Source organism: Ruditapes philippinarum, unplaced genomic scaffold (genome assembly GCF_026571515.1).
Source record: "Ruditapes philippinarum isolate M1 unplaced genomic scaffold, ASM2657151v2 ctg5783_1_1_1_1, whole genome shotgun sequence".
In the NCBI taxonomy this organism is placed as follows: domain Eukaryota; kingdom Metazoa; phylum Mollusca; class Bivalvia; order Venerida; family Veneridae; genus Ruditapes; species Ruditapes philippinarum.
This window is the reverse complement of record NW_026863557.1, coordinates 48,748-73,383: the sequence shown is the minus strand read 5'-3', so window position 1 is coordinate 73,383 and position 24,636 is coordinate 48,748. Positions and strand designations below refer to the sequence as shown.

The 24,636-nt window shown below is 33.7% G+C and overlaps 1 protein-coding gene across 1 annotated transcript in view; it reads left to right on the top strand.

Annotated features, from left to right (window-relative positions):
* Nucleotides 1–24,636, top strand: part of LOC132722495 (cell death abnormality protein 1-like) — a 129,211-nt gene that overhangs the window by 92,816 nt on the left and 11,759 nt on the right. Inside the window, exons 9-15 of the mRNA XM_060707004.1 lie at nucleotides 6,868–6,997; nucleotides 9,678–9,808; nucleotides 16,176–16,310; nucleotides 18,310–18,438; nucleotides 20,437–20,562; nucleotides 21,608–21,736; nucleotides 22,343–22,465. Of these exons, the coding sequence (XP_060562987.1) occupies nucleotides 6,868–6,997; nucleotides 9,678–9,808; nucleotides 16,176–16,310; nucleotides 18,310–18,438; nucleotides 20,437–20,562; nucleotides 21,608–21,736; nucleotides 22,343–22,465 (903 nt within the window). The remainder of the gene's footprint in view (nucleotides 1–6,867; nucleotides 6,998–9,677; nucleotides 9,809–16,175; nucleotides 16,311–18,309; nucleotides 18,439–20,436; nucleotides 20,563–21,607; nucleotides 21,737–22,342; nucleotides 22,466–24,636) is intronic.

The following is a 24,636-nucleotide window of genomic DNA, read 5'->3' as shown; positions in this document are numbered from 1 at the left end:
CCAAAAGTGAAAAAAAAAAACAACAAAAAAACACTGATTAATAATACTTGAGAATATTATATAATATATAGAGAGAAAAATAAGTTATGACAGAACAGGATAGAATTAAGAATTATTAGGTTAAGAATAAGAATGAATTAAGAATTATTAAGAACAGAATAGGAAATATTATGGAATTAATTAAGAGGAGAATATAGAACTACTAGAATATAGAATTTTAAGTGTTTTAAAAGGTGTGTTTTTTTGAAAAAAGAAGAAATCTTTTATATAGATTAATGGAATACATTTTGATAATGAAGATCATGTGTTGATGTTATGGATTCTTTTACTTAAGGAATACATTGATCGGTTTGAGTTAACTTAGATTTATATTTATAGGAAACTTGTTTAGAAGGAATTATTGTTTATTTTAACATTGTACATCTAAGAATATAATAGACAAGTAATTGTGACATCTGCTGTATTACTTCATTTTCCCAAACGTTATTGCACACATTTTTTTTTATACATACTATTAGTTTATACGATTTAAATAATCGCAAGACTACCGTGACAATCTGCTAGGGACGACACATTTTGATTGTACCATTTTGTATGTGGATACAACTTATGACCTGGTATATCCTTCAGCTTATAACAATCCGGTTATATTGCATATGCTCTATCTGTGAATTATCACTAGAACCTTCCATACAGTAGTTGATTAAGTTTACTTAAGAGTGGAGAGTCGACAGCGATTCAGTAAAGGAGTGGACCGTTACACGCAAGCCATAGTGTAGCAGTAACAGCAGACCTAACCCGTGACAGCCGCACTGGTCTGCACAATCAATATATCTTTATATGTTCATCTTTGATTTTTGTCATTTATTTTACTTTTATTTAATGTGTCTATATTTAGTCTAGCTTCAAAAATATCTACTAGGGACTCTATGATAACTAATTGATTTTGAGACTATTATCACCACAATATATTAACATCAGCAGGAATATCATACTTTGCTTCATTTTTTTTGGACTTTTTAGTCTTACACATTTTTTTAATTTTGCCTCTTTATAAAAGGCATTGTCATCTGATCCTGGTCATAAAATAACCACATCCTCAAAGGTTAATGTTAACTGATTTTGTAATCAGCCGATACTTGAACATGTGCGTTTATCGTTTATCCGTGACAGCATATTTAAATTTTGTATAGCTAATTGACTTCAATTAAAGAATCATCATGTGACAATTAATTAAACAGTTCCATAGAATATGTTTAACTGAGGTTAAACCAATCATTTTTATTGTCAAGTACATTATTGAAGTATGATTTCTAATGTCCAACATCGTTCAAGTTCTTGAAATAAACTCTAGCTTTCACTGCCATTACAGGAAATAACAGTTTGTCCTTGGGTGAGTGCTTAAACTGGCTTAAGGGGCCAATGTTAGAATTGATTTGAACAGTAGCATGATCAGCCCAATACAGAAGTATATGATAACCAAATTGTTAATCTATAATATAATGTTAATTTATAATCAGAGATCTGCCGAGGACGAGATTTTGCGCCATTGGCGCTAAAAAATGAGAATGTGGCAGGAAAATCGGCAACAAAGGGCCATAGGCGCATCTAAAATCTGTGCCAGACTTATAAGAAAACAAAACTGCCTGCTGGTTTATTTAGTCATCTAGTCAAAACACTGGTACCAACAGCAACATGTTACCCATTCCCCTGTAATTACGCATATTCTCGAGTTTATCCATTCTCCTATACAGCTTGTGTACATACCGCATTTCTTCTCATAATCCCTTTCCCACACAGATACTCATTTCTACTACGTAAATTTAATCCAATAAAACAAACAAACAAATTATACAACTAAATTTTTAAAATGATTATCGGTAACTGAAAAAAGTGTTGCTGTTTTAAGAAATGCTGTAAGTTACAGTATAATCTGACAGGTTTACAACTTGATCACCCCTAAGATCACTCGATCAAGTTCACTGATGAAGTGTATAAAAATATATGTCTATTTCGTCAGCAGAATATTTGACAGGGTGATTAACCAATCAGGGAAACATTGTGCATGACTTTTTTCATGATCAAAAGGTCTGTCGGCAAGTGTCTTTGATGTATGCTGTCTACACAGAGGCATACAAGGGGCAATAAAATGCGTCAATATACAGTGGTAAGGGACATTTAGTGCAAAGTAGGAACAATTCAATGAATAATGCACAGTATTAGACATTAGAAGTAAGACCCAGCAATTATGTGAATAATTTGCATATCAAATTTTTGAGCAGCCATTTAAAAAATATTTTGTCTGCAATTAATATTAGTTAGAAAGTTACCATGTAGGCATAATTTTTAATTATTGGTTAAGTACTGAATCATAACCACTTGTCATAAAATATGTTTTAAGTTTTATTACCAGGGAAATTCAATTATCTACAAACTTTTTAACAGTTATTTAGGTCAATGTTTACTTATTTTCCAAAGGCCCATACTTTGGTAAAAATGGCCTATCATTTTCAGACCAAGTGAGCCCAGGGCCTAGTACTTTCAAATTCTTGGCAGATCTCTGTATAATATATACAACAGCCTCTGTGGTCGGGATTAGAGCCGATGACTTCTAATCAAATTACCTCTCAGGTCTGGGTTTGATCCCCGAGAGATGCTTTTGGTAGTTTAGCGCCGAGGAAGGTAGTCTAGTACTGGTGTTACTAAATTCCAGGAACGATGGTTAGGAAACTACCCGCCTATATGACTTAATTATTGTTGGGAAAAGGCGTAAAATGAAACAAACAAACAAACAAATATAATATATACATTATAAATTTTTGGACATCATTTCAAAAATATTGACATTTTATTATTTAGAAGAAGCTGATAACAAAAAACTTGATTTATTCTTGCTTTATCTTATTCAAATAAGTCTTTTATGTTAACCTCATTTATTTTCAGTCGCTGGTGAAATATGTTCAGACACTATCACATGTACTGGATCTAATGTGGAGTGCTCATCCTCGACTAGTCTTTGTACTTGTACAGCAGGTTATTCAGAACAAAATGGTGTTTGTGTAGCTGATGGTAAGTTTGTCATTTCCTTCACCAATTTGAATCTGGGGATGCTAGCAGCTCTAATGCAAAAAGAATATGAAGCTTGTTTAAAATGAGCAGTTAAGATAATAAAATTCTATGCAAAATTGCTGTTTTGCTGAGGCCCACATGGAAGATTGCCGGGAAACCAAATGTGTTAACTAGCCTCAGTAAATAAAGTTATTACATATACTTACTTATCTATTTTTTTTTGCTGAAAGGCAAGGATGGCTATTGATTCATATACCAGTATCTGTCCTATGAACTTCAAATTTGTTAGGGTGATTATTGTCAAGACAAGTAGATGAAGCCCTATATTTTCAGGGTCACTAGGTCAAAGGTCAAGGTCACACTGACCATATCTAAATGGTTTCCAACCAATAATTGACATCCTATGAGCCCTTAACCCTCAAACTTTGGTCTTGGCAAGTAAATTACCCCTATTCAGTCTTTGAAATAACCCACTTGCCGGAAGCCCTGAACAAGTTAGATTAAAATTATAACCAGTCTGCTCGATTGGGAAAAAAATATAACCAGACTGCTTGATTGGAAAAGTTAAAATGTTATTGATAATTTGAGTAGTTGAACTTGAAATAAAAAAACAGCGAAAACTTATGTTACTCCACTAAATCCAAATTTCTATAATTTTTATAAGTCATGCATGTTTATCTGAACACATATTATACATACAGATTTTTATGCCCCCACAAAGTGGGAGCATATAGCATTGCACTTGTCCGTCCGTCCGTCTGTCCGTACGTCCCGAAATCTTGTTAACCAAAACTCTCTTAAACCGGATGGCAGATTTTGCTTTAACTTCCAGGGATGAACAACCTTAATGTGTAGATTGTAGTGAAGGATGGAATTTTTGCTGCGACCAAATAGTTTAGTGTATTTTTCTAGAGAGGTGTGCCTGTGGTATGCGGACCCATTTTAAATTGCTAAAAAACTAATTTTCCCAAAAAATGATTAAAACATTTAAAAAAAATATGTTTTTTCTTTATTTAACTGCCGTTTTGCTGCTCTCTTAACATAAGGTATTTTTCCATTAAAAAAAAAAAGTCAGTTGCCAGCATGCCCATTCACACACTACACACTGACCCTTGTGTAATTATCCTCCACCAAAAGGCGGCGGGGGATATAGAAATAGTCTCCGTCCGTCCTTCTGTCCGTCGTCCTTCAGTCCGACATGTTTGTCCGGAGCATATCTCAAAAAGTATTTGAGGTATCAACTTAAAACTTCATAAGTGGATAGATCTCAATGAGGAGGAGTGCAGTGCACAAGAATGATAACTCTTCCCTGCATAATTTTTGAGTTATTGCCCTTTGTTTTTTTTTTCAAAATAAATTTTTGTCCAGAGCATAACTCAAAAACCTTTTAGATATCAACATGAAACCTTATAGGTCCATAGATCTCACTCAGGAGGTGTGCAGAGCACAAGTATGATAACTTTACCTTTCATAATTTTTGAGTTATTGCCCTTTGTTATTTTTTATATGTACTTAATTTTTCACCCGAGTGGAGCATAAGTGGAAAAGTGTTTGAGATGTCAACATGAAATGTCATAGGTGGATAGATCTTATTGAGGAGGAATGCTGTGTGCAAGAATGATAACTCTTCCCTCTATAATTTTTGAGTTATTGCCCTTTGTTCGTTTTCATACAATTTTGTTGGGAGCATATCTCAAAAAGTATTTGAGGTATCAACTTGAAACTTCATAGGTATATGGATCTCATTGAGGAGGAGTTCAGTGCATAAGAAGGATAAGTATACCCTGCATATTTTTTGAGCTATTGCCCTTTATTATTCTTCAAAATTATTTTTTGTCCAGAGCATAACTCAAAAAGCCTTTGAGATATCAACATGAAACTTCATAGGTCCATAGATCTCACTCAGGAGGTGTGCAGTGCACAAGAATGATAACTCTACCTTTCATAATTTTTGAGTTATTGCCCTTTGTTATTTTTCATATTTAATTTTTCACCCGAGTGCATAACTCAAAAAGTGTTTAAGATGTCAACATGAAATGTCATTGGTGGATAGATCTTATTGAGGAGAAATGCTGTGCACAAGATTGATTACTCTTCCCTATATAATTTTTGAGTAATTGCCCTTTGTTCTTTTTCATACTATTTTGTTGGGAGCTTATCTCAAAAAGTGTTTGAGGTATCAACTTGAAACTTCATAGGTGGATAGATTTTACTGAGGAGGGTGCAGCACACAAGAATGATAACCTACCCTGCATTATTTTTCAGTTATTGCCCTTTTTATTTTCAGCTATCAGTATTCACATAGGTTTCAAATCTGTTATCACTTCAGCCATCAGTTTTCATTACCAAAAGACCTCTTAAAATTGAATAATTCTGCTCTACTACATATAAATTCTTCCAATGAGCAAACACATTGGGCGGGGGATGGCCATGTTGACATGACTCTTGTTTAAAAATGCATGCATAAAAATTGATGTGCGCAAAGTAAAATATTGAACCATTGAATTACCACTGAAATTTTGTATTATTTTTTTCAGTGAATTCCTTTGTATTTCATAGAAAGTAAATCTGAAATTTGACAGCCTATGGCGGAAAAAAACAACAAAAAACCAACAGCTTGAGTTAACAGTGGATAGGTGATAATACTTACTAGCCAAAGTTAGCACAAGGCCTATTTGAACATTTCAGATGCACTAGCAGCAACCTGTTCTGTTGATGGTGATTGTACAAGAGATTCTAATCAAGCATGTACAAATGGGATTTGTGCTTGTAAGAGTGGTTTTACAGATACTTCAGGAACATGTAAAGAAACAGGTATGTTTAGCCTTATACATGTATTAAGAACTGATTTATGTCATTGTTGTTACTGATCCTGAATTGATTCACATTGATTTTCGATTTCGATATGTGCCTTTATAAAAATGTATTGGGCTGGTTTGAGTTAATTTGAGGCTGATTTGGCTATTTTTGGGCAGATTTGACTGTGTATTCTATGCTTAATGAGGGTCTATTTGTCCTTTCAGACTCTGATTTGGCCTATTTGTGCTTATCCTTAACAGAATTTCTACTTGTTAATGTTGTTTTATTGATTATATACCTTTAACTATTTTGCTATATTTACAAATAATATGAATATACACTATATGATATTGATATAAATTAATTTTGATAAATTTCATTATTGAACCTGATTATGTCAAGTTGTACACATGCCCTAACCTTAATGTCTATTGTATATTAATCATATGATAAATTCAGTTTTAATATTGATTTATGAACCATACATAAATTTATTGGTCACACAAATTGATATACTTGAGTGTCAACATAGCCTGGATGACGTTGAATCAAAGTTTTGAAAAAAAAGTTTTTGAAAACGCAAGGCATGTTTGACAATTTTTTACAACATGACAGAAAATCTAGAAACTCCATTTTATTTGTGTACAGGGTTGATGTCTGGTACTGTACGTTGTACTGTAAATAATAAACTGGGATATTATTTGTAGTATTAAATTTAAAGTTCTGTATGCTCAACAAACTCTACAATATTATCATTAAGCATTGATTCACATGTTTTTTTTTTAAAATTCATATCTATCACTATAATCAGATATAAATAATTTGTTCAATAAGATTATTTGAGATAGATGTAGGGGAAATTAGAATATCTAAAGGTACGGCCTAGTATTTAGTTAAAAAAAGTAAAATAAAACTGAAAATATATTTAACTTTATAATAATAATGTGCTTTGGAATTCTAAATAAACACAGTATTTACATTTTGATAATATTCTAACAGGAAAGTTGGAGGCTGCTTGTTCAACTGATGCCGACTGCAGCAAAGTAACTAATGCAGTTTGTACAGCTAATGTCTGTTCCTGTGGAACTAGGTACACCGCAGATTCTGGTGCATGCAAAATAACTAATGGTCAGTATTTTTTAGCTCACCTGAGCAATGCTCAGGGTGAGCTATTGTGATGGCCCTGTGTCCGTCGTGCGTCGTCATGCGTCGTCAACTTTTAACATAAACAACATCTTCTCTGAAACCAATGACTGCACATCAACCAAACTTTACAGAAATGATCCTTGGGTGGTCCCCTTTCAAAGTTGTTCAAATGGTTCCGGTCTGTTGCATATGTAGGTCATAGGGCCAGAAAAGGATTTCAAAAAACACAAAATTAAAAAATCTTCTTATCTGAAAGTACATGGGCCAGAGCTTTGATTTTTGGTATATTGTATCATCTATGGGTCCTCTACCAAAGTTGTTCAAATTTTGTCCCTAGTGTTAAAATTGGCCCCGCCCCGGGGGTCATAGGTTTTTCCTTATAATTATGTAATTATGTATATAGTAAAATCTAAAAAAAATCTTCTTCTCTGAATTGGCAAAGGCTACAGGTAAGATATTTGGCATGAAAAATTGTGTGGTAGATCTCTACCAAGATTGTTCAAATAATGGCCCTCGGGTCAAAATTGGCCCCGCCCTCGGGATCATTGATTTTCATATATACATATAGTGAAAACTTGAAAAATATTCTGGTCTGAAAGTAAATGGCCTATAGCTTTGATATTTGGTCTATGGTATCATCTGTAGGTCCAAAGCCAAAGTTGTTTAAATTTTGTTCCTAGAATTAAAATCGGCCCCGCCCTGGGGGGTCATAGGTTTTTCCTTATATGTATATTGTAAAACCTAAAAAAGTCTACTTCTCTGAATTTGGAAAGGCTACAGGTTAGATATTTAGCATGAAACATGTTCTTATGGGTGTCTACCAAGTTTGTTGAAATAAAAGCCCTGGGGTCAAAATTTGCCCCGCCCCGGGGTTCATTGATTTTCCTTATATGTGTATAGCAAAAACTTAAAAAATCTTCTTTGAAAAAAACCCAAATAGCTAGAGTTAAGATATATAGCATGAAACATCTTCTAGTGAGTGTCTACAAAGTTTGTTCAAATAAAAGCCCTGGGGTCAAAATTGGCCCCGCCCCAGGGGGTCTTTGATTTTCCCTGTATGCATATAGTAAAAACTTTAAAATCTTCTTTTAAAGAACCCAAAGAGCTAGAGCTAAGATATTTAGCATGAAACATCTTCTAATGAGTGTCTTCCAAGTTTGTTCAAATAAAAGCCCTGGGGTCAAAATTGGCTCCGCCCCAGGGGGTCATTGATTTTCCCTATATGTGTATAGCAAAAACTTAAAAAATCTTCTTTGAAAAAATCCCAAATAGCTAGAGTTTAGATATTAAGCATGAAACATCTTCTAGTGAGTGTCTACCAAGTTTGTTCAAATAAAAGCCCTGGGGTCAAAATTGGCCCCGCCCCAGGGGGTCATTGCTTTTCCCTATATGCATATAGTAAAAACTTAAAAAAATTCTTTTAAAGAATGCAAAGAGCTAGAGGTAAGATATTTAGCATGAAACATGTTCTAATGGATGTCTACCAAGTTCGTTCAAATAAGAGCCCTGGGGTCAAAATTGGCCCTGCCCGGGGGGTCATTCATTTTCCTTAAATGTTTATAACAAAAACTTAAAAGATCTTTTTTGAAAAAAAAACAACAGATAGCTAGAGGTTAGATACTAAGCATGAAACATGTTCTAATGGTTCTCTACCAAGTTTGTTCAAATAAAAGCCCTGGGGTCAAAATCTTCTTTTAAAAAACCCAAATAGCTAGACCGTAGATGTTTAGCATGAAACATCTTCTAATGGGTGTCTTCTTCCAAGTTTCAAATAAAAGCCCTGGGGTTTAAAGTGGCCCTGCTCCGGGGCCCTATATACAGGTGAGCACTTTAGGGCCATCATGGCCCTCTTGTTTGTTTTTATGCCTCATAAAGTTTTCATTTGTCTTTATATTGTCTTGTCTTTTTCTCAGCAATTACTTACTAGACTTCATCCTATCTAGAGACAGCTTCTACTTAGAGAAAGTAGGCATCTTAGCAACATATTTCTGTTTCAATGATTTTCTTTACAGAAAACTATTCTCCCTAATGCTTTTTGTCCAGACTATTTTCTCAGCAATTATTGGCTGGAATTCATCAAGTTTAATAGGAAGCATCATAACCATGAAAAGTGCATAATGTTATTAGCAGTATGTTTCAGATATATATATGTATCAGGGCCTTTTGTTGTCTTTTGTATATCCACCAAAAAGGTGTTGTAATTTTCACTATATTTCTGCTGAAGGGACCAGAGATCAGGTTTGAGAGTTTGAGCCATCGGTAATCGAAGCGATCCGAGGTAGAACAATATATATTGTATAGGAATTTTTGCCAGGACTAGCCGATGAGTTCGAGCGAAGGGAGGTAATTGAGCGATCCGAGTTTGAGCGAACAAAGTTTAAACCTGTATTTGTTTAAAACTTGATTGTTTGCCAGAAATTTTTACTGGGTATTTCTCTTTAAAAATGCAAAATTGCGCCTTGAAACAATTGAAAATGCTTGAAGGATTTCAGTTTGAACCCTGACAAATGCACTGACTGTACTTCTGTTTTTTGATTTATAGTATACCTACATTTAGTCCATTTTATCATGATTTTATTGTTTATATAAATGTTCATGCTTTGATTAAGTTACAAGGAAAAACCGATGCTTTTAAATTTTATTTTTTACAACAAATTACAGGGAACACTAGGAGGACTCTGTTCAGATACAATACCCTGTAAAGGAACTAATGTAAAAACATGTGTACCTGCTGATGCAGTGTGTGAATGTGAAGATACTTTCACAGCATACAATGGAGAATGTGTTGCTGCAAGTATGTTTATTATTGCGTTTCTGTAAGAATTTAGTTGGGACCATGGTGTAATTTTCTAGAGAGGTGTGGTATGCGAACCCATTTTCTGTTGCTAAAAAACTAGTTTTCCCAAAATGATTTAAACATTAATTTTTCCAATTTTTTTTCTCTTAATTTAATTGTTATTTTTGTGATCTCCCAATATAAGGTATTTTTCCATTTATGTCAGTTCTAAGCATGCCAATTGTATGTATAAATTCTGCACACATAATAATTGAAGGCAGGGGGGTACATGCACAGTAAAATCTTCGAAACCATGGAATTTTTAATAAATGTTTGAAATTTAGAGTCTAAACTACATCTGCTTATAAAGTCATACATGTGAACTTTTTTTGATGATCAAGTGGGAGAGTTTTCTTCGGAAAGAGGGAGATTTTAGAATTTGCAATAAACAAAGAAGGAAGTTCTGACATCAAAAATAGGGAGATTTCTTTTATTTGTGAAAATAACCCTTATTTAAAGAAAAATCTTTGAAAATATGGCTGCAGAAAGTGGGAGTCTCCCGCTAAAAGTGGGAGAGTTCTTACTGTTACGATGTATGTATAATGTACTGTTGCAATCTACCTATTGTTAGGGACACTCTAAACATTGAATTGCATGTCTGCTGCCAAAGAGTCATCTCTTGTTTGGTCTGATTAGTAAACTTGACAGCATAAATTATGTGCTATCGGAAAAATAAATTGCCTAAAAATATTTTAAGCTTCTTTAATGATCATCAAAAAGGTCATTTTTTTTATCAATTAACTTTAAATTTCTAGCCATGCAAATGTCGTTTGAAAATATAAATAAACAATTGGTATTTTGGAGTATTATGTTATAAAAAAATTAGGATATTTGAAATAAGCATTAAAAACTAAACAGATGATGAGAGATTGTTATGTCAGCTATATTTTAGGGCTATCATTGAGTCAGTGCAATGTTTATTTACAATACATCAATCCGATGATAAATATCAGTGATACACCAATATATAATTCGATAAATACTTCGTGGGCTTAGCGCAAAACGGTTGTAACTCACTTTTTTCCACAAAATAACATTTTTAACAATTTCAAAGTGTTTTGTGGTTATGCATATCCTCAGTAAGTATTTTAAATGGATTCTGAAATTAACAAGTTAAGATCAATATTCGTCAAAAGTTGTATCGCAAATTGCTCTTAATTTTAGCGCAAAAAGGTGTATCTTCAAGTACAACCCTTTTGCCGCTGAAAATTCTATAGTGCAATGAAGTAATTACATTCTGTTTGTCTTATTTGAATCATCACATGAAAAAAGGAGGATTTAAAGACAGTTAGCAAAAGATTTTTTTGTTTTTAATATATCTAAATAAAACCTAAAATTATTGTAAAAAATCCAACAAATTGTTGATTTTATATTATCTTCATGAATTCTAAATGCTATATACACTATAGTTTAATCTCATAAATTAATTCCAATAAATGAAAATAATCCACTGCCCACCAATCAGCAAAATTGTTTGATAATTAAGTAAATGAAAAACTTTCAAATATATATTAAAGGACCACAATGTCCATATTCACCCCCCCCCCCCCTTCCTCAAAAACACAAACAGTTTATAATAATAACAAGGTGGACAGTATTTAGCCCTTATGCGGTCGAAAATTAGGCGCCAACACTTATTTTTACAGTGCAACAAACGTTTTCCATATTTGAAAATAATGCAAGTACATGTAATTTAAATTCAGAATATCTTCAGCCATGCTTATACTCATAGTAGCAAAACTTAAATTGTTGCAGGGCACAAAGTCTGTTCATGGAAGGTATATGTCAAGGCCACCTAGCTCAGACCATAAGCTTCAAAAATGCTTTTATTTTATTTCTCAAAAGCTATCTAAATTTTAGTGTTCTTATCAAGAAAGTTACTCAATGGCAAATTACCTTAACAACTTTTTCATCTTTTGCAATTTTTGAAAGCAACGAACAGTTACAGTGAATTAGTATTCTTTGCGGAAAGTCAAAATACTGCCCAGTGCTTTGATTACATTTTGCTACTTTTATGACAAATTATATTACTTGATCACAATTTTTCTTCGTGTTAACAGTGTAGCATCTTTACATTCTGAAAACCATATATTAATTTATTATTGTGAATGGCTGAGAAAACTACTATAGTATATCATAAAGGTATAATTAAAGATAAAAGAACGGAAGGGGATAAGGGACCAAATTGAAGGGAGGGAGGTGGGGGTGTAATCTCCAACTATACAGACTAAAGACACACTTTAAAATACAATGAGGAAAAACTGAGAAGGGAATGGACAAAGTGGCAGGAACCAAGACCATTGTTAAAATCCCCAAACAAACCATTGAAGCAAATGACATACTTAAAAAGGAACAATAGAATGACACTGCCTTGAAACATGGAAATAGCAAAAACATAGCTTAAGAGTTTATAATATGAAGTCTTTTTAAAGCGTCTATCCACATTTTTTTGTTTTTTGTTTGTTTTTGTTTTGGGTTTAACGTCACATCGACACAGTATAGGTTATATCGCGACGTTCCAGCTTTACTGGTGGAGGAAGACCTCAGGTGCCCTTCCGTGCATTATTTCAGGCACGAACGGGTACCTGAGTAGAACCACCGAGGTTCCGTAAGCTAGCTGGATAGCTTCCTCACATGAAAGAATCCAAAGTCCCTGTCGGGATTGAACCCACAGAGGTGAGGGGCAAGTGGTTTGAAGTCAACGACCTTAACCACTTGGCCACGGACGTCCCTTCTATCCACATACAATGTAGAATTTACCTAAAAGAAGTCCATATTAAACTCTATATCACAAATTCTGGGTAAGACCAAATTTGAAGAGGACCATGTTTAAATATTATAAACATCCAGTTTAATTCCGTAATTGTTTGTTATGACAAATCTATGAAGTCTGTAACCCTGACATGTTGGAACAGAAAATGATAAGTTCTTGCCACAAGTATAAGATCCAGGCCAGCCTGATCACCTGTGCACTCAGTCAGGTTCTGTACTGTAGACAGCTCAATTTTAGTTACTGTATATTGATTGATTGATTTGATTGACTTTTCAAAATACAAAGCAGGGCAAATCCATTACAGACATTCAGCAGTTTATTTTATAAACAAATTGTTCACTAACAGACAGACAGGGGTATGTTTTTTTTCCAACAATATTGACCATGCACTCTTCATTTGACCCGCTAGCCAGTAAATTCGGTAAACTTTTGATCTACTTTAAAAATCTTTCATGAATGTTTATAATACTGCATGTTTGTAACGTCACTTTTCATTGGATAATCGTGACGTTTATATAGTTTTTATATACACGGCTCGCCAGCTGTCGATTCATAAAAACATCTCACTTTTTCTCTAAAAAATAATGCTTGCTGTATTATAAATTCGTTATAAAGATTGTTGAACAGTAATATGGCGGTATACAAACGGCCTGTTTGCAATATAACCCCGCCTACAAAATAGCGGTTTATATAGGGCAATATAACCTGACAACAATCTTTATAACTAATAATATAAACCAGTTGTTAAATGGTCTTAATTAAGAATCCCTCTTAGCGCAAGCAGTAATTAATACATTGCTTTCAAGATATTATAGACATTATAAAGTCGTAGGTTCAAATCCTGGTTCAGCCACTTTATTTCTTTTAATTTTAAAATTGCCCTTCTCTCCTTCTGTAAATTTACTCGTGCAAATCATTTTTTTTGTGTATTCTATCTGTGTACTTTTATATTAACTACATCTGTAGTGTGTATGCGCTAAACCATATATGTTGCATAATGTCACCAAGAAACCATTGAAAAATATGCGTTCTAGAGAAAAACTTAAGATTGTCCAACGTCCGTATGTCAGAGTACTTAAGAAAACAAGTCATCTTGATAAAACAAAAGGAAACACCACACTACTTAAAAGTTCTCCTAAAAGTAGATACATTAAAACCATTTCAAATTAATGCAATTCTTGCTATAATAAAAAAAAACCAAAAACACAAAAAGTGTGACTTAATAACGCATTGTTGGTAAGGAATCAAACCAGAGAGTCCTTCAGATCAGTAGCCCGGAATCTATACAAATATACCTCACCTTACTGACATGTGAAGGTAACAAATAATTATCAATATATTTGTTTGATACAAGTGTTTATTCAATGACCTTTATGAAAGTTAATGAAGATCAAGGACAATATTGTTGGACAATATTACCAACCAAAATATGCCCAGAAGTAAAAGAAATTTTTTGGGGGATATAGAATGTACAACTTCTGCAAATTTAATGAGAACTGGTCAGTGGGCTGATGTAATTTAAAGGTATTCTAAGATTTTATGAACTTCTAGAATGATAAAGGAACATTTATTGATATTATAACTGAAATTGAAAGGTTATAACAAGTTAGAAATTGGATTTATCAGCACCCATCAATTTTAAGCGGTGGTCTTCACTTACTCCCTCCAAGAGCCCAGGACCAACCGGTAAGTTACAAGGATGAGATAATCCGGGGTGAAATTGTTGCAGTCACACTAACCCCGGCAGCACTATGCATGGTATTCCCAACTAACCAACCAGGATGTGCTCCGGACCATCCAGGCAGAGCCCAGGTGAAGCTACGGTTAATACAGGTGCTTCCCCGGTCGATCAAGGCAGACCCCTTGTAGATTGAAAAAATAAACGCACGAAAAGAATAACATTGATACATAATTTTTATTTAATATAATATCTATTGTTCCAGAACAGTAATTCATGATGATTATTTCTGAAAAATCCTTATGCCATACTGGAAAGAAGGGAAATTGGAAGGGTTTTAAAACAAACAAGTGCAATCATAGCAAATTGTTGTGATTCTTTTGAAATGAACTAGGCTTTGCCGGGGCTCTACCTGGATCGACTGTAGCTCCATCATCATCGTCCGGGGCTCTGCCGACATTTACCAGTACTCTGCCAGCATTCACCGGGGCTGTACCGTAGCTCTACTGGCTATATCATACCCCAGATCATCCCCAGTTTGTGCCGGAAGAGCTACGGTGCTTCCCCTGTGTAACTTGGTGCTTCCCCTGTGTAACCCTGGTTATTCCCGGCAGAGCTAAGGATGAAGCCTGCAGAGCTTTACTTCCCGGATCATCCAGGACCACCCTGGTGATATAAAATATTTTATTCCATCCAGGGTCAAATGCCGGATGTTCCCAGATCATCCCAAATGTTGTCGGCAGTGTAACGGATGTACCCCGGTTGTTCCCGGTAAAGCCCAGAATCACCACGGACGTCTCCCAGGGCTCTGCAGGGATGTCAGTGAGGAGGACCTTGTATTCACAGTTGTTATGGTGTCTCTGTCATATTTCCAAACATATATTTATCAAATGTTACAGCTTAAACTCTTAACCTGCAAATGGTGTCACACATTCTATATCATGCAACCAGTAAAGATCAGAGCCAGCATAATTTATCCTTTAAAATATTTTAAAATCTAAAAGATTTGAATTATTTCGCTAAAACTGAAATCCTAATTTTATAATTATCAATTGGGGTATTAAGGATTAAATGCCCCCAGCAGCTGAAAGGGTGGCTAACCTTACTTTATTTTGAAATACATGTACATGTGCCTAAATAGCATTTATACCATTCTATAGAATAGCATATAAATTTATAATTACCATAAAAAATAATTTTAGCTTATCCCTTAATATATTTTTAAATAAAGTGGTATAGGCTATATTATTCTCTATTGAGGACATTCATTCTCTTCAAACTTTTCCTGATTATTCTTACTTTCATTTTATTTTTTATCATTCAAAACATGACTTGCACATATTATAATCTTATTTTATAATGGCTACATGTATTTTATGTGATTTAGGAGTAATGTTTTATTTTATCCAATTATTACATCCTATAAAAAAGATGCGAGTTTGAGATACTTCCGTTTTGCACAAAGAAAATAATTAAATTTGCTCAAAATTTGTACGGAAAACAGTTGTAACTTGAGATACTACCCTTTTGCACAAAAAAATATGTAACAAATTATCAAAATTTTATTTGCAAAACGGTTGTAACTTGAACTTATTCAAATATCTTTTTTCAAAAATAATTTGCTTCTTTTTTCTTATTTTGTTTCTAATTCCTTAACTAAAATGTATATATTTTCCTAAAATAAAACATTTTTATTCATTAACAAAAGTTTTAAAAAGTTTTTTCATGCTCCTGTAAAATTTGCTTAAATTGAGTTACAACCGTTTTGCGCTAAGCCCGCGACTTGTAATTTTATGTATGTAACAATTGTAACTCATTTCAAACCTAAATGATTTTAGTGAAATACATATTCTATTCATACAAATATATTTCAGATGCACTAGGAGGAAGCTGTTCTGCTGATGGTGATTGTACAAGTGATTCTAATCAACAATGTAACAATCTCCATTATGGGATTTGTGTTTGTAAGAGAGGTTTTACAGATACATCAGGAACATGTAAAGAAACAGGTATGTTTAGTCTTAAACATGTATTAAGAACTGATTTATGACAATGCTGTTACTGATCCTGAATTGATTCACATTGATTTTCATATTTGATATGTGACTTTATAAATATGTATTGCGCTGGTTTGACTTAATTTGAGGCTGATTTGGCTAATTTTTGGGCAGATTAAAAAAATGACTGCGTATTCTATGCTTAATGAGGGTCCATTTGTCCTTTCAGACTCTGATTTGACTTATTTGTGCTTATCCTTAACAAAAGTTCTTCTATTCTTGTTAATGTTGTATATACCTTTAACTATTTTGCTATATTTACAAATAATTGACAATATGATTATACACTACCGTATAAGTACTATTTTCTGCGGGAACTTTATTTCTGCTATTTATGTGGTTCATAACGACACCGCAGATTTAAAAACCGCAGAAAATTAGGCCTTTTCTTATGTATATGTCGGAATATATCAACTACCGGTATTGTATAATTACATTAACATGTACCGTTATCAGCTTTTGTAGATGGGAATTTTTCTTTATGTATCTGTCGTGAATGAAATATTAGAAAAAAAATGTTACTTTGTTTAAAAGAATGTTATGTTTGTATGATTTTCGCTCACCCTTAGCTTGATTTCTTTGTAAAATCAAACTATTGTAGTTTGTGGGGTGCAATAAACATACCCTTTTGTATTTGTACAATATCTTGTGTCTACGTGTGATTTTGCCATTGTTTATTATTCACACTTCATATTTATACACAGTATTAAAATTGTTGTCATTCCACGTTTATTAACATGTATATGCCGATACATGATGATGACGATCAGTCCTCTGCATGTTAACCGGAAGTCATGTACATGTTACATCAATAAATCTTGAAATGTCTGTTTGTGTAGGTTAATTTTGTAAAAATATCATAATCAAAACGCAGAAATAACAAGCATCAATGCGAGAATGATGACACCGCAGAAATAAGATACAAAGAAATTTAAAACCCCTTATTTTAACAAAAATCGCAGAATACTAAGCACGCAGAAATAAATACTTATACGGTATAATATGATATTGATATAAATTAATTTTGATAAATTTCATTATTGAACCTGATTATGTCAAGTTGTACACATGCCCTAATCTTAATGTCTACTGTGTATATAAATCAAATGATAAATTCAATTTAAATATTGATTTATGAACCATACATAAATTTATTGGTCACACAAATTATTATACTAACTTCTGGAAACAAAGTGATCCCTCGGAAGCATTAATCACAACAAAATAACATAAGAATTGCAGACTCGGTTTGATTGAGTCTGTACATGAGGGATAATGAATAAGTGCAACATCCCTCACGCCCCCTAGCACCGGCTTGAGCGGTACTCAATTCTCAACACTTTATAGTGTTGGCATCAATGATCCCGAAGGACCAGAAAATATAACAACACTGAAGTGAAGTACGGGGCAACTTTTTACGGCTGCCACACGGCACTTGACGCCTGCTGTTGTGAAGTACAAAATTCTGGAAACAAACTAAATTGTCAACATAGCCTGGATGATGTTGAGTCAAAGTTTGAATAAGAGTTTTTGAAAACAAAAGGCATGTTTGACATAAGACAACATGACAGAAAACCTAAAAACTCCATTTTGTTAGTCTAAAGAATTAGTGCCTTGTACTGTTGTATTGTAAATAATAAACTGGGATATTTTTTGTAGTATTAAAGTTTTGTATGCTCAACAAACTCGAAAATATTATGATTAAGCATTGATTCACATTTGTTTTAAAAATTATCAGATGTAAATAATTTGTTCAAAAAGATTATTTGAGATAGATGTACTTGTAGCAATTGAGTCACAAGAGGGGAAATAAGAATATCTAAAGGTACGGCCTAGTATTTAGTAAAAAAAGTAAAATAAAACTACTGCAAATATATTTAACTTTATAATAATAACGTGTTTTGGAATTCTAAATAAACACAGTATTTACATTTTGATAATATTCTTACAGGAAAGTTGGAGGCTGCTTGTTCAATTGATGCTGACTGCAGCAAAGTAACTAATGCAGTTTGTACATCTGATGTGTGTGCCTGTGGAACTGGGTATACAGCAGATTCTGGTACATGCAAAATATCTGATGGTTAGTATTTTTTTCGTTGTTATATGACATGTTTGGAATTTTTCTTTATTATCTTTTGTCAAGACATATATACATGACGTACTGAGAAGTTGACAAACATTTTTCTTCACAGTAAAGCTACAAATACGTGTGCCTGGCTTGAACCAGTTTTTGTTGTTAGAGCACAAAACATTAGAATAAAATGTACTGTCCATGTTATGAATTTAGCCTAAGATAAGCCCATTTCTAGTAGTAGCAAATTTGTTGCTATTATTTGTACTACACATGAAGACGAAAGAAAGTCTTAATCTCTATAAATATTGAAGCTTACCAGCTCCACAAATTCTACTGGTATAATGTAAAATTGATTTAAATATTATTGAATAGTCGTGGAACTTTGGTTCTAGCACGGTTTGAATGAACCCTGAATGTGACCCGTCCCCAAACCCTTTCCCTCTACCAATGTTTATTGAATTAACCCTTTCGCTGCCAGAGGGTTATTTATTTGTTGATCATCTATTTGCCAGAAGGTTTTCTTAGAAATTACTATATTATTAATTAATATAATTATTATTATTTGGGTATATAGTAGTCACAGGAGTCACCTGGTGGTCGGCCAGTCGGTCGGTCTAGACGTCCGTTGCATTTTCCTTGTCTGGAGCATAACTTGAAAACTAATGGTTTGAATTCAATACAACTTCATACAAATAAATTGGTCAAGCACATTGAGAGGAAAAACAGTGCACAAGAACCATAACTCTATCGTCACTAAATACAGAGTTATTGCCCTTTGTTACCTTTCCTTGTCCGGAGCATAACTTGAAAACTACTGGTTGGAATTCAAAACAACTTCATACAATGGTCAAGCACAATAAGTGGAAGTGCCGTGCACAAGAATCATAACTCTATCTAAAGTAATTACAGAGTTATTGCCCTTTGTTACTTTTTCATTGCTTATTTTTGTCCGGAGCTTAACTGGAAGACTAATGGTTTGAATTTGAATACAACTTAATACAATGATCAAGCACATTAAGAGGAAGTGCAGTGCACAAAAACCATAACTCTGTCTAGAGTAATTATTGAGTTACTGCCCTTTGTTACTTTTCCATTGCTTTTTTTCTTGACCAGAGCATAACTTGAAAAGTATTATTTGGAATTCAATACAATTTCAAACAATGGTCAAGTATATTGAGAGGAAGGGCAGTGCACAGAAACCATAACTCTTTCTTGACTCATTTAAGGGCAGTGAGATGAAGTGCAGTGCAGAAGAAGCATAACTCAATTTTGACTCATTACAGTTATTGCCCTTTTGTTACTTTTTTTGTCCAGTGCATAACTTGAAAACTAGTAGTTGGAATTCAATACAACTTCATACAATGGTCAAGGGAAATATGAGGAAGTGCATTGTACAATAACCATAACTCCATCTTCAGTATTTATAGAGTTATTGTCCTTTGTTCCTTTACCTTGTCCGGTGCATAACTTAAAACTAATGTTTAGAATTCAATGCAACTTCATACAATGATCAAGCGCAATGAGAGAAAGTGCAGTGCTCAAGAAGCGTAACTCTTTCTGGATTTATTACAGAGTAATTCAATAAAACTTCATCAATGGTCAACCATATTGTAAGGAAATGCAACATACAAAAACCACAACTATCTTTAATTGCCCAAAACCATAAGTCTATTTTAATTCTTTAACAAGGTATTCTGTGACCTGTAACTTCCTCATTTTTGAAGCAGTCTTGCAGGGGTATTAATCACATTTAGTGATAGTTCTAGTTAGTAGTATAATAATTATATATGTTTCCAAATCTGCTAGTATAATAATAATATTGATGGTATAATTATCTATTTATTTATTATTCTTATTATTATAATTATTATTACTATAATTATTATTATTATTATAGAAATGGCAAAAGCCGTCCATATGGCAAATATGCTGAAAATAATAGGGACGTCATATGCCGTTCCTATAATGGCAGTGAAAGGGTTAATATTAATTGATATAATTCAGGACTATTAGGAGGGACGTGTACTGTAGACGGTGATTGTAGTGGTGATAATCAGGCATGCAGTGCAGATAAAGTGTGTGTGTGTGCAGCCGACAATACACTGTACAACGGTGCCTGTGTACATGATGGTATGTAAAAATATGAACGTATTAATCACATTAACTGCGTCGCGGGAGTGAAATAAAGCAATTTAATAAAAGCAATATTATACTAGTGTTACATGAAGCTCACATGATATGATTTTATTCAACTTGTTTAATAAATGTAGTAATTTAAACCTGCACTCATTAAATAATTCCTCTATATATCTCACCATTTTAACTTTCAACATCATCATATATAAAGAAGAGTCTCTGCAGCAAATCATCTGCCTGGTTGTGAATTTCTTTTTTATGAGGAAGCTTAGCATCTAGCATACAGAAAGAATTAGTTCTACAACTTCTACTGGAGGTTTCTTCACATGTTTAAAATTGAAGTTTATCCCACTTAAAATTTTGTATTCTGTATAGCCAGTAATTGAGATATTAAAGTAGACAATTGCATTATTTTTGTCCAGACTAAAACTCGTAAAAGATTGTTTGGGCCAAGTAAGACAACTCTATTATTTTATAATTACTGTTTTGGAGTTTGTATTTACCCTTTAATCTTTACATTAAAAAAAAGGATGCTTAAATTTTGAAACAGTTTACATCCGATGTTAAGGCTTAAAAATAGCATTTGAATTTGGGTATGTTTTTTTTTTCTGATTTTACCAAACAATTTCCAAAGTCCATCAGGTTGAGGGAACATACTAAACAGAAATTACAATGAGAATTACAATTGATTTAAGTCTTATAAAAAAAATAATATTATCAGTGCTTTTTCCTCCTAAACTTTTTTTGCCATTTTTGAATAAGCCACCTTGCAAATAAAAATTCGTGGAGTTTTAAAAAAAGGATTCACATTATGATATTTTTTCTATTAATTTTAGGTCGAAGGGGGGGGGGGGGGGGGGGGTATGTAAGGTGGGGAGGCAATTTCCTATTTAAGGGAAAGATCAGTATTTCAAGAAGACGCCTTCAATGATTATGCTTGTTTTCAATTCAGACTCAGATCAGCCTTTCATTGTTTTATAAGGTGTTTATAAATGTTGAATAACAAACTTTTATGTTTGTTTAATTTTGCAATTTTCAGGAACACTTGGAGGATTATGTTCAGTGTCAGTTGCATGTGCTGCAAACTCTAATCTAAAGTGTTCCAGTAGGGTTTGTGCATGTAAAAATGGATATACACCAAATAGTGGCAGCTGTGTTGTCACCCCAGGTCATTGTCATATTGTTTTTGTTTTGTCAAATAATAATTAAGTTAGTTAAAGATAAAAAAATGTCCACTTATTATCTGTAAATTTTGGTAAAGATATGAAAAGAAACAAAAGAAACAAAGGGAAAAAAGACATACTGTACATGATTTTGCTGCTCACAAATTTTAGCTCTTTAGTGTAACATGCAAGGTATAAGTTAGATTTAAAGATAAATATCATTTTTCTTGTGACTTCCTGTCTCTTGATTAGTTACAAATGATTGGAAAATCTTATAGATAACTCAAAACCTCACTATCAAATGCAGACCGTTTTATTGATACGTTCTAAAGTACTAAATTTATGTATAAAAGAAATAGTTTTTCTTGTAGTACTAAATTCATTAAAAATTCTCCTCTGCTACATGTACATTATGATTACATGTACTTAATATTTATATATTTCTTAAACTGAAAATATATTTTCTTCAGTCATTTTGCTTATCTGGAGGGGTACAATGATTTTGTTTTCATTTAGTCCGGTAAAAATGGCATTAATCTATCTCTTAAATATTGTGACACTTTATGTAACATGCCACTGATTTTCATACATACCTTTCAACAATATTTCAGGATTGCTAGGTGCTGCATGTTCCTCTCAAGTCACATGTTCTGGATCTGATCAATCATGTACATCTAATGTGTGTGTATGTACAGGTCAACACACGGCATATAAGGGTGCCTGTGTAGACGATGGTATGTTGCTAATTTTGTTGTTTGTGGTTATCAGTAGGCTACAGGAGACTGTTGCTCTTTATTGTTGTTGTTGTTTGTTTGAAGGAATCAAAATGATTTATTAAGTGGTACTTAAATTGTTGGTTATTATCCTCATATTGCTTTTTATAGGAGTCACCCGGTGGACGGTTGTCTGGTCGGTCCAGACGTCCGTTGCATTTTCCTTGTCCGGAGCATAACTTGGAGACTAATGGTTAGAATTCAATAAAACTTCATACAATGGTCAAGCACATTGAAAGAAAGTGTAGTGTACAAGAACCATAACTCCATCTTGACTAATTACAGAGTTATTGCCCTTTGTTACTTTTCCTTGTCCGGTGCATAACTTGAAAACTGCAGGTTGGAATTCAATACAAACTCATACAGTTGTCAGGCACATCGAGAGGAAGTGCAGTGCACAAGAACCATAACTCCGGTTTGACAAATTACAGAGTTATTGCCCTTTGATACATTTCCTTGTCCGGAGCATAACTTAAAATGTACTGGTTCAAATTCAATACAACTTCATACATTGGTCAAGCACAATAAGAGATAGTGCAGTGCAGATCTATAACTCTGTCCAGAGTAATTATAGAGTTATTGCCCTTTGTTACTTTTCCATTGCTTTTATCTTATCCAGAGCATAACTTGAGAACTACTAGTTGGAATTCAATACTATTTCATGCAATGGTCAAGTATATTGAGAGGAAGCACAGTGCACAGAAACCATAACTCTTTCTTGGCTCATTTAAAAGTTTTTGCCCTTTGTTACTTTTTATTGTGCAGTGCATAACTTGAAAATTAATGGTTGGAATTCAATAAAACTTTATATAATGGTCAAGGGCAGTGAGATGAAGTGCAGTACACAATAACCATAACTCTATTTGGACTAAATACAGTTATTGCCCTTTGTAACTTTTTTTTGTCCAGTGCATAACTTGAAAACAAGTAGAAGGAATTCAATACAACTTCATACAATGGTCAAGCGCAATGAGAGGAAGTGCAGTGTTTAATAACCATAACTCCATCTTCAGTATATATAGAGTTATGTCCTTTGTTCCTTTTCCTTGTATTTCTGGACTTATAACAGAGTAATTTAATAAAACTTTATCATTAAAAGGAAATGCAACATACAAGAACCACAACTATCTTTAATTGCCCACAACCACAACTCTGTTTCAATTCTTTTACAAGGTATTCTGTTACTAGTAACATCTTCATTATACCTCCACACAACTAAGTTATAAGGGGGGTATACTGGAATCAGCTTGTCCGGCCGTCCGTCAGTTTTTCCTTGTCCGCCCAATAACTTAAGATTCCTTTGACCCCAGTCTTCATATTTGGCATGCAGGTTTGTCATGACTAGTAAATGACCCCTATTGATTTTGAGATTGCTGGGTCAAAGGTCAAGGTCACAGGGGCCTTGACTAAAAAAAGCTTGTCCGCCCAATAACCTAAGATTTCTTTGACCCACAGTCTTCATATTTGGCATGGAGGTTAGTCATGACTTAGTAGTAAATGACACCTTTTGATTTTGAGGTTGCTGGGTCAAAGGTCAAGGTCACAGGGCCTTGACTAAAAAAGATTGTCTGCCCAATATCTTAAGATTCCTTTGACCCACAGTCTTCATATTTGGCGGAGGTTAGTCATGACTAGTACATGACCCCTATTGATTTTGAGGTCACTGGGTCAAAGGTCAAGATCACAGGGACTTTGACTTCAAAAATTTTTCCGCCCAATAACTTAAGAAACTTTGGACCCACAGTCTTCACTTCATATTTGGTATTGAGGTTGTTGATGACTAGTAGATGGCCCCTATTGATTTTGACTTGACTGTGTCAAAGGTCAAGGTCACAGGGATTTTTACTATGATAAGTTTGTCTGCTCAAATGCTTAAGAATGCCTGTCCGCAGTGTATTGATTTTGACATTTTCACATTTGAAGCATGTAGAATACATAACTTAGCAATGCACTGGCTTCAAGTAACCTTAGATTTGGCAGGCAGGTTGTCCTTGAGCTCTAAATGGCCACTGTTGATTCTGACAAAGTGGTATGCCGGGGTATTTTACACCATGACAGTGACAGTTTTAGTTTCAGAAGCAGTCTTGCGAGGGTATTAATCACATTTAGTGATAGTTCTAGTTATATTAGGG